Here is a 12088-nt window from a genome sequence, read left to right as displayed (position 1 = left end):
GAACGACTACAGGAGGCATACCGAGCATATACCCTCATTGATCCCGAGGCCCCTGAGAACTAGCGGGCAATTAATGTAGCCTTTGCTACTCAGGCAGCCCCTGATATCCAGTGTAAATTACAAAAATTAGAAGGCTTTGCAGGGATGAACCTGTCCCAACTTGTCCAGAGAGCTCAGATGGTGTTCAACAACAAGGAGGCACCGGATGACCCCAAACGTATGGCTAAAATCCAAAGCTACTATCATCAACCCAGCCAATCTGTTGCCAGACCCAGACCTCGAGACCCCCGCTCATGACTGCATAGATTTCACTGACACTGTGTGTTCCTCGCGGCCAGACCTCAAAGACTCCCCTCTGCCTGAGGCCGATGAAGTTTTCTGTTCACGGACGGGAGCAGCTTCATGCAGGAAGGAAGGAGGTATGCTGGGGCAGTGGTTGTAACTCTAACTGGCACCATCTGGTCACAAGCTCTTCCCCATGGGACTTCTGCTCAAAAGGCCGAAGTCATCGCCCTCACTGAGGCACTAAGACAGGGAAAGGATAAGGCAGTCACAATATACACTGACAGCCGATATGCCTTTGCCACTGCACATGTACACAGAACCATCTACAAGGAAAGAGGGTTCTGACTTCAGCTGGGAAGGACATCAAGAACAAGGAGGAGATCTTAGCCTTATCTGAAGCCATATAGATACCTAAGACTCTTGCTATTGTTCATTGTAAAGGGCATCAAAAAGGGAATAGTCCCGAGGCTGAGGGAAACCAACGAGCTGATGCAGAGGCAAGAACAGTGGCCACAAGGCCAGTGGGGCCCCCATCACATCTACTAACTGTTGTCCCTTACCCAGAACTGCTTCCGTCTCCAACCTATACGGTGGAAGAAAACATTTATTTTCAAGATAAGGGAGTCATAGGAACCAACAGAGGTGGTGGACGACCCCAGATAGAAAAATTGGGCTCTCCTCCACCAACTACACCAGACCACACACCTAGGGCGAACTAAGATGCTCCAAGCTTTAGACCCCTATTTTCACTTGTTAGAAGGGAGAAGAACTGCAGAGGAGATTGCCTCACGATGCCCAGCTTGTGCCCAAGTTAATCCAAAGAAGGGGAAGATAGAATAACCTAGGCATAGGGAAAGAAGAACTTATCCAGGGGACCACTGGAAAGTAGATTTCTCTGAGGTAACCCCAATTGTGGGGGGCTACAAAATTTACTCATTTTTATAGACACCTTTTCAGGATAGGTAGAGGCCTTCCCTACCAGGAAAGAGACTGCCTTAGTAGTTACTAAGAAACTACTACAAGAAATCTTCCCTCAATTTGGTCTCCCCAGAACTTTAGGGTCGGATAGCGGGCCAGCCTTCGTAGCAAAGGTATCACAACAAATGGCTAGCTACCTAAATTTGCAGTGGAAACTCCACTGTGCCTATCGGCCCCAAAGTTCGGGCCAAGTAGAGCGAATGAATCGGACCCTAAAAGAGACATTCGTCAAGTTAGGATTAGAAACTGGTGGGACCTGGGTAGAACTTCTCATTCACCCCATTTGAAATTTTCTTTAGGAAACCCGCACCTTTAGTACCTAAAATAGAAGATGAGAAAAAGGCAGAACTACGTAACCTTATCTTACTTAAGTCTTTACAGGCCTTCAAAGTGTACAGAAGGAGATTTGGTCCTGGGTTCGTGTTGCCCACTCAGCCCCGGTGGACAGACTTCCCCATCAATTTCAGCCTGGGGACTCTGTGTGGATCCAGAAGACCACTTCCAAGGGACTGGAATCCAAATAGAAAGGACCTTTCACTGTCTCCCTGACGACTCCCACTGCAGTTAAGGTAGACGGCATCCCATCATGGATTCATCACTCCTACGTGAAGGCAGCACAAGAGTGGACAGCTCAGGAAGATGGGCCCTTAAGACTAAGACTCAAGTGTACATAAGTCTAACCTTCTGTTTCTTCCTTTTTCCTCTTTAGCCCAGGCATACAGAAACATATACTGGCCTAGAGAATAGAAGTTTATAGTAGACCGGTGAAATCATTGCCCAGAACATCACCAGCCACGGTACTCCAGAGATCCGAGTAGACTTGTGCTGGCTTGTCAGGGATCCTCCTCCTCCTCTTGTTAACTTTTGGCCCATGCTTCCTCAATTTCTTGTTTGCATATATAAGGAAGAGAATTCATTCTATTAAACTTTATTAATACAAAATAGAGGCTATGAGCAAATTCCACATAAAGAATCAAGGATTTGATTTTCTGCTAAGGCCAGTGGGGAATGTGCTGGCTGGAAAATTACTGTTTGGCTATTGCCCATGGGAACATAACGCTCTAACAATAAGCTTTCTGCTTCTGTACCCTCCGCTTGCACAACCGACCTGTGGGTTGACAGTTAGTAAAAAGAAGAAAAATAGACTTGTGTGTTCAAACAGGATGAAGAAAAGGGGTTTAGGGCTTAAAAACCCTGTACCTCTACATTTCAGGGCTGCTTAATTTGGGGTTTGCGTACCCTTGGCAGACCCAGTTGGCTGAATAAAGAGTGTGTTTCCTATAAAAAGCGGTCCGTGTGTCTACTGGGGGCTGGTGGCTACAACAAAACTTTAAAAACTATATTATACATTTTTCTGCTTTTAAAATAAGATATCCTGGGGACTCCCAGTCAAGATTGTGGAGTAAGTAAACATGGTGCTCATCTTCTCTCACAACTACATCAAAATTACAACCAAATTATAGAACAACCGTTCTTGAGAACTGCTTGAAAATGAGCTGAACAGAAGTCCTATAACTAAGAATATAAAGAAGAAGCCATGTTATGTCTGGTAGAAGGGGTGGAGATACAAAATGGGCTGGTCCTACACCAATGTGGGGCAGTTAAGAATTTGGAGGGACGTCTTGGCTGTGGAGGATCCCACTGAAGAGCAAGGGGTCCCAAGCCTACACTGGGTTCCCCAGCTCAGAGTACCAGTGCTGGGAAGAGAAGTCCCCACAACAGCTGGCTGTGAAAATAAACAAGATCTCAGTCCAGGTGAGAGGAGGTCTGCTGAAGACCCAGGCTTTCTCTTAAAGGGCCCAAGCACAGACTCACTTGCTCACAAACACTGGTCATGAGCTCCAGAGAATGAACAGCAGCTCTAAAAGCACCAGGGACATACTGGGAGGAACTGAATTGTCCGACTTCAGGGCGAGGGCTGGAGGGGCAACTCTCTCCAGAGCTGAAATGCTGGCAGCCTCCATTGTTCCTTTGTTGAGCTCTCCCTCTACACAGCCAGGAGGCACAGGTTGATGAGATGGAAGGTGCCATTGTTTCATTGTTGATCCCTCCCCACACACAGCCTGCAAGCACAGGCAGGCAACAAAGACGAGAGTCTCCATTAGCCTAGTTAATGCCACTCTCTCCCACCCTGGTAATTCTCTGAATTAGGTGTGACTCCACCACACCCAATTCACACACCTGGCTGGAACCTCTTTCAGAGGCAAATCCACACAGGAGGCCAGCCTGGGCCCATACTGTGGACTTTCCTAGAATCTCCCCAACATCTACAAACCTCAAAAAGCAGCAGCTAGCCTGGGCATGCCCTATACCTCTTGCTAAAGAGGTATAGTGCCCAAGCCCAGCACTAGTGGCAGCTGGCCTCAGATCACAGCATAGCAACTCCCAGGTGCCTCTAAGCCCAGCACAGGCAACTAGCACCTAGCAACTACACCACCTTGTAACTCATACCAGGTAACCCTGAGCCAGACACAGGCAGTGGCTGACCTTGGCCTGAACCAGAACCCCTCCCCAGAGGCCCCAGAACCAAGACACCTGGTGGTCAATTTAGACCACTCCAGAGCCCCACTCAATTAAGTGCCACAAATGATACACCCAAAAGATGAACTTGGCAGGCACCTGAACTCTGCTAAAGCAAATCTCTCTCCATAGGGTCAGCCCCTGCACAACATCTTGGGCTATTTAGCAAGAGGTATCCTTGGTGGTCAAGGTTAGTCCTCATAGCCAGCCAGCCTAAGGGTTAATCTACCCACTGACATTCCAACAGCAATCAAGGTTCAACTACAACAGGAAAGCATACACAACCCACACAAGGGTCACTCGTGGAGCACCCTGCTCAGATGAACAGGGAGACTGTGACACTGGGCACTATAGGACATTTACTACATAAGGCTTTTCTGCCAAGATTTGGAGACACAGCAGACCTATCTAATACATAGAAACAAACACAGAGAGGCAGCCGAAACAAGGAGGCAAAGAAACACATCCCAAATGAAATGACAGGATAAACCTCCAGAAAAAGAACTAAACAAAATAAAGGCATGCAATCTATCAGAAGCAGACTTTAAAATACTGGTTATAAGGCTGCCAAAGGAATTTAGGGAAAGAACAGATGATCTCAATGATAACTTCAACAAAGATATAGTAAACATAAAAAAAGACATAGAAACCATAAAAAAGAATCAGACAGAAATGAAGACTACAATAACTGAAATGAAGAATACACTAGAAGAAATCAAGAGCAGACTAGATGAAGCAGAGGATCAAATCGGCAATTTGGAAGACAAGGTAGCAAAAAACACCCAATCAGACCAGCAAAAAGAAAAAAGAATCCCCCCAAATGAGGATAATTTAAGGGGCCTCTGGACAACAGCAAGTGTAACAACATTCACATCATAGGGGTATCATCAGGAGAAGAAAAAAACCAGGGGATTAAAAACCTATTTGAAGAAGTAATGATGAAAAATTTCACTAACCTGATGAAGGAAATAGACACACAAGCCCAGGAAGCGCAGAATCTCAAACAAGATGAACCCAAAGAGGCCCACAACAAGACACATCATAATTAAAATGCCAAAGGTTAAAGACAAAGAGAGAATCTTAAAAGCATCGACAGAAAAGCATTTAGTTACCTGCAAGGGAGCTTCCATAAGACTGTAGACTGATTTCTCAAGAGAAATTTTGCAGGCCAGAAGGGATTGGCACAAAATATTCAAAGTGATGCAAAGCAAGTACCTAAACCAAGATCACTCTACCCAGAAAGGCTGTCATTTAGAATTGAAAAAGAGATAAAGAGCTTCCAAGACAAGAAAGAACTGAAGGGGTTCATCACCACCAAACCAGTATTACAAGAAACATTAAAGGGACTTCTTCAAGACGAAAAAGGAAAACAATCAAAAGTATGAATAAGAAAATATCACAAAGAAAAAACTTCTCACTGACAAAGGGAAACATAATAAAAGAAATGGATATACCAACACTAAAGCTAGTACAAAGGTTAAAAGTCAAAAGTAGCCAAAGCATGTGTAATTATAACAGTAAATTCAGGGATAGACACAAAATACACACAAAAAGAAGTAAAAAATAATGACAAAAACATAAATGTGAAAGGGTGAATAAAAATGGTAGTGATTTTAGAATGTGTTCAAACTTAAGTGACCATCAACTTAAAAGACTGCTGAACATACTCTGGTATATATAAAGCACATGGTAACCACAAACCAAAAATATACAGGAGATATACAAGAAATAAAGAGAAAGGAATCCAAACAGAACACTACAGAAAGTCATCAACATACAAGAGAGCAAGAGAATAGGAAAGGAACAGAGAAAAACTACAAAAACAATCAGAAAACAATGAATAAAATGGCAATAACAACATACACATCAATAACTACTTTAAATGTAAATGGATTAAATACTCCAATCAAAAGATGAATAGATAAAGAAATGGCATATATATAAAATGAAATACTACTAAGCTATAAAAAAAGAATGAAATCTTACCATTTGTGACAACATGGATGGACCGTGAGGGTATTATGCTAAGTAAAATAAGCCAGACAGAGAAAAACAAATACCATATGAGTTTACTTATATGTGGAATCTAAAGAACAAAATACACAAACAAAACAGAAACAAACTCATAGATACAGAGAACAAACTGATGATTGCCAGTTGGCTGGGTGAATAAGGTAAAGGGATTAAGAAGCACAAATTGGCAGTGACAAAATAGTCATGGAGATGTAAAGTATAGCTTAGGGAATATAATCAACAATACCACAATAACTTTGTATTAGTGGGTGCAAGAATTATCAAAGGGATCTCTTTGTAACACATAAATGTTACACGATATACACGATGCTGTATATCTGAAACTAACATATTGAATGTCAACTGTAATTGAAAAATTAAGAAAATTTAAAAATAAATAGAAAATAAGATATCCTATACATAATCTTTTAAAAAGGGATCTTGTGTGACTACTGCCAATAAAAGTTAACATTCCGTCACATGTTTAAAAACTACTATGATTAATATTATAAGGCTCTTTACTTCTGAAATGCAGGTCTTAGCTACAGTTATTGCATCTCTGTGCCAAAGTATGTAGCATTATTTACTTCTGTATAAAGTTAACTTTTTTCCTCCTTTTGGATTTTTTTCCCCTTATCTTTTTGTACTACTTTATTCTTCCGGTGTGAAAGAATGCTCACTACTTCTGACTCTGTTGTTATTACTTCTCACTCATTCATTCAATATACTTATTAAGCAACTATTATGTGTCCGGCACTATTGTAGGCCCTGAGGATAAGTAGTTAACAGAAAAAAAAAAAACATATTCTGATAGGAGGTGAAAGACAACATAAATGATGTGGTCATAAGTACAAAAAAGCAATATAAAGCAGAGCAGAGGATTTAGATAGTGATGGAGGATATCTATGCTGTCCTACATAAGTGTGCTTACATAGAAGAGTCAAGGATAGCCTGTCTGAATAAGTGATAATTGAGCAGACACCTAAAGTGAGTGAGGGAGCAAGCCACGGGGGTATTTGGAGGAAGAGTGCTCCCAGTGAAGGGAACAGCAAGTTCAATGCTCATGGGTTTTTGCTTGGTGTGTTCAGAGAAAAGCAGACAGGCCAGTGTGATTAGAGTGGAGTAAGTTAGAGAAGTATGGTAGGAAATGAGGTGAGGAGGTTAACAGAGGCATGCACAGCTGCGTAAAGATCTTGGATTTTTATTCTGAGTGAGGGAAGAGGCCATCAGAGAATTCTGAGCAGGTGAGTGACATGGTCTTATATTTTTAAAGAATCACTTTGGTTGCTTGGTGGAGAACAGAACATAGGTTTTCTTATTTCATAATTTTTGCAACATTTACTTTAACAACAACAGAGAGAGAGAGAGAGAGAGAAAGAGAAAGAGAAAGAGAGAAGAGAACGGAGGGGGCAGAGGAGGAGGGAGGGGATGGGAGAGGAGCTTATGATGAAACTTAAGTATTAGTGTACAAAACTCAAGCATGGACATTTTACTATAAACTTAATGAAGAGACTCAAGCATCAAGGCACACCCTACCTTCGTATCAGATATCTGTGGAATGCAAGATTTAGGTCTCAATGGCAAGAGTGTTGCCATTTGTGGAAAAGGGTCAACATCCTTCCTTGGTTTCTCTTGACGGAGGTGCCACAATTTCAGTTCAGCACTAGCATGTTTTATTGAGCATGAATGAGTAACACAGAATCTTGGTGCCCTAGTGAGAGGAAAAGAAATTTAAGATTAAACTACCCAATAAGCCTCAAAAATCAAGAGCGTACAAAGTGCATAATACTTGTGCTCACAATTTTCAGTCTTGTTATACCCCTTTTCTAATAATTTCTACTTCTTTTTTTGCTTCCTAGCTTAAGAAAAATATTTTTCCATGATAGATCAACTGCCTGAAATCATATTCACCTATATAAGGAGTAAACACACACTAGGGAAAAATAATTTATAAGTGACATTTAAATTATTATCTACATGATAAGAAAAAAAACCTATATATTTATTCAATGAAGAAAAATTTTAAAGTAACTTTCAGTTTCCAGTAAAATGAGCATAAAATGCAGCTGTGATAATTTTAAGGTAGTTTAGTATTTATCTATAGTACCAAATAAAAACTGGTAAATGAAATTAAATTTTTAAATATACAAACATTTTTATAATGCTTAATTTAAGTAAACTGCTAAAGTGGATTATGATTCACGATTTATTTTCAAGCCTTAATTTTGAAGGTAAGAATAAATTTTGCAACAATTTATAAAAATGAAAGGCCAACATTATTGGCAAAGAATGTCTGGCACAATATCAAGGCCACACTTAATTGGATGTATAACTTGGTATTGAGTCTGTGGGCTACTCTTTATTGGCCATAGGGTTAACTTGCTGCCAGTGACACTGCTAATTGTTGCTTGGACCAGGTTTTCCTCCTGATGCCACAGCCCAAAGACTAATTCCCACTCTATATTTCAGATCCTGGTAGAAAATTTTCTCCTTTTAAAATAGGAAGAAGGGAAATATTTCCCTGGTGTGAACACAGGTTGGGAGTGGAAGAGAATCCAAAGCTCACAATTGGTTTAGAATCAGAAAGCATCCTGTGTAGATTGGGGTGGTCATTCTATGCTGTATTTCAGAACTTTTACTTACTGACTTGAAACTATGCAGAATTACCTCTTATTTGCATGTCAACCAGTAAGTGGACATATATACAAGATTCTTATCAAATATGTAATACATGTGCTGGTAGGAAATCCAGGTGTCTCAATTTTCTGATTCCCATCATTACAGTATACTCATATGACCCCTAAGTCTCTGCTACCCCTACCATTTTAATCTTGCATCTTATTTCATTTGTTATATTAATTTTTTATTAGCTACTATGTGAATTCATCAGATATTGTGGAGTAAATTTCACAGTCAATCCTAAACTGGTATTGTATTATTTTTCATGTTTCTATCATACAAGTTCTCATGTGCACTCATTGTACACTTCTTAATTCTCAAGCTCTAGAGAGTGGAAGATATTTGCCACTAAATAGCATCAAAAGAACTATATTCTCTGTGTGTGTGTCTCCCAATAGAAAAATGGGCAAAGAAGATAAACAGGCAATTCATGAAAATTGAAATCTTGAAACCCAAATGCCCAATAAACATTGAAAAGGTTATCAACTTCACTAGTAATCAGGGAAATGCAAGTTAAAACCACAAGACATCAATAACACACCACATACATAGTCAAAAATTTTAAAGTCTGACAATATTAAATTCTGCCATGGATTTGTGGCAACAGATACTCTCATATTCTGTTGGTGGGAGCAAAGGTAAAACTACTTTGGGAAAGTAGATATGTGTATAAGAATATATATTATTGCTTATAGTTGTGAAAAGTAGAGAAAAACCCAAATGTTAAAAAAAACAACAAATAAATTATAGTATATTCATGCAGTAGAATACCATATATAGCAGTGAAAATTAATAAAACTCTTGAATGCAATTACAAATGAATCTCACATATGTAATGTTAATGTAAGATATAAAAGAATGCACATAACATGATACCTTTTATAGAAAGTTGTATAGGAGGCAGATAAAAATATATGTTTAGAGATTTATTTGCATACATGGTTGGTAAAACTAAAGAAATGCAAGAAGATGATAATCACAAAAGTCAGGATAATGGTTACCTCTGAAGGAGGTGAGGATGTTGTGATTAGGAAGGGACCTTCAGGAGTCTAGGCAACGGTCTGTTTCTCAGCCCACATGGTGGTTTATGGAAGTGTTTGCTTTATAATATTCACTAACTGTTTATGTCTTAGTTTGAAATTTAAAGAATATACAAGATATAGCTAGATCAAGAAAAAAGCTAAGAGAGGATTCTGGGAAAATGGCAATGTCGGCTATGTTGTTTTTCTACCTCTCAGAATCCCTCCATAAAAACACAGGACGGTTAGACAGCAAAATCAAATACTCACGGACAACATCTACAGCAAAAATGTTAATGTGACAAGGTATTCCCACAAACACCAAAATATAAGCAGGCAGACAGAGGCTATCAGCCATAAGGCCCACATGGTATTGGTATGCAGGCCGAGAGTCAGGGGGAGGAAGGGTCTGAAGGACCTGAGAATGGAAGAGCACTAAAATAGGCAGAAAAGCACGGCAGACCAATTTGAGATTAGCAGCTTAGACCAGAAGGACTTCTGTCCTCTCTAATACTGAGTGAGTACACACAAAATTCAGTCCTAGTTCTATTTACCAACAATAAACAACTGGAAAACTAAATTTCAAAAAATACGAACTATGATACATGCGACAGTTTGAACGCGTTATGCTTCAATCACATTATGACCAAAAGAGGCTGGTCTCAAAGGTTACGTACTGTATGATTTTATCTATATGACATTTTCAAAAAGACAAAAGTATAGTGACAAAAACAAGATCGGCGGTTGCCAAGGGTGAGGAGTGGAGGAAGAGCGTAATGACAAAAGGGTAGCATGAGAAATTTGGAGGTAACAGAATTGTTTGTATCTTGATTATCACAGTGCTTTACATAAATCTATACAATTCAATATTACTATAGGTGAATATAATACACCAAAAAGAAGAAAAGAGATAGATTAGCCTTTTCAATAAATGAAGATCAGCTTATGGATATCCATAAGCAAGAAAAAAGAAACCAAAACACCTAAACTTCACATCTCTTATAAGAATTGGCTCTAAATGGACCACAGACTTAAATGTAAAACAAAATTATAAGAGTTTCAGAAAAAAAAAAACAGGAGAAAATCTTCCGTATCTAAAACTAGGCAAAGAGTTCTTAGGTTTGACACTGAAGAAGACATAATCCATAAAAGGAGTTGAAAAATTGGACCTTGTCAAAACTTTTAAATTTTGCTCTATGAAAGACCCCTCACTTTTTTTTTTTTTGTCTTTCAGATACAGTTATTATTCTTAATAGTAGGTACGGGCAGGAACATTTGATGCAGGAAAGTTTGCACTGGTCGAATAAACTTGACTCAAGAGCTATTTCCCCTACCCTAAGGAAATGTTTGGCATAAGACTTCTCTGGAACCTTTGTTTAGAGGCCATTCATTCCCCAATACACCACCCTCCCAGGGAAAATCCCACATGAAATTAACTTCAGAATTTCTCTTGCAAGTTCTGTTCTTTCTTGTCATCATGACTGTCTATTGTTTGGTTTGTCCAGTTTTTTCAGTGAATTACAGTCTTCATAACTGAGTATGATAACTTGAGTTTGTGAAAGTCGCAATTTCCATTTGCACTTCCATTTCCAGTCCATCACCACAGAGTTCACTCTGTTCTCGTCTATATTTGTAATTCTCATTTGTAGTTCCCATTATCTACAATACTTTTCCTTATTTGCTTTATATAGATACTGGTTTATTACAAAAGGATATATATAATTCAAGAACAGCCAGAGGAAGAGATGCAGAGGGCAAGGTGTGAGGGAAGTGCTAGAGCTTCTGTGCTCTCTGAGTATGCCCTCATCTCCACCTGTTCGTCAACCTGGACCATCTGAGAGTCCCTTTAAGAAGTCTTTAGAAAGCCTGTATTTGAAAAGACAAGCTAAAGAGTGGGAGAAAATATTTGCAAACTAAAAACTACTACCTAGAATATAAAATTTAATATAAAATATGATATAAAAATTACCCTAAAACTTAACAAGAAAACAAACCAATTAGAAAATGGACAAAAGACATGAACAGATATTTCACTGAAGAGGATATGCAAATTTCAAATAAGTACACGGAAAGATGTTCAGCATCATTAACCATTGGAGAAATGCAAAGTAAAACTACAATAAGATAGAACAACACACCTATTAGAACAGCTAAAACAGAAAATTGTGATGACATTGAACAATGGCAAGGATGCAGAGAAAGTGGATAATTCATACATTGCTGGTGGGATGTAAAATGATACATTGACTCTGAAAAATAGTTTGGCAGTTTATTTTAAAACTAAAATGGACTGCTACGTGACTCACTAATCTCACTCTCGGACACTTTTCCCAGAGAAATGAAGACTTATATTCATGCAGAAAGGAGTACATGAACATTCATAGCAGCTTTATTAGTCATAGCCAAAGACTGGAAACAACCTTAATGCTCAGTGTGTGAATGGATGTGTAATATCCATACAATAGAATACTACTCAGCAATGAAAAAGAACTATCAATACACACAACTTGGATGAGTCTCGAGGGAATCATGCTGAATGAAAAAAGATAACCCCTAAAGAAATACGTCATATTATTTCATTTACATAATAGTGA

General features: G+C 39.2%; 1 protein-coding gene across 2 annotated transcripts in view; it reads right to left on the bottom strand.

Moving 5' to 3' along the window:
- RGS22 (regulator of G protein signaling 22) overlaps positions 1–12088 on the bottom strand; it is a 174898-nt gene that overhangs the window by 80037 nt on the left and 82773 nt on the right. For both annotated transcript variants that reach the window (XM_039853590.1, XM_039853591.1), the window contains one exon: positions 7333–7507. In XM_039853590.1, the coding sequence (XP_039709524.1) occupies positions 7333–7507 (175 nt within the window). The remainder of the gene's footprint in view (positions 1–7332; positions 7508–12088) is intronic.

Source organism: Pteropus medius, unplaced genomic scaffold (assembly GCF_902729225.1).
Source record: "Pteropus medius unplaced genomic scaffold, Ma_sr-lr_union100, whole genome shotgun sequence".
NCBI lineage: Eukaryota > Metazoa > Chordata > Mammalia > Chiroptera > Pteropodidae > Pteropus > Pteropus medius.
This window is presented reverse-complemented; position numbering and strand designations above follow the sequence as displayed.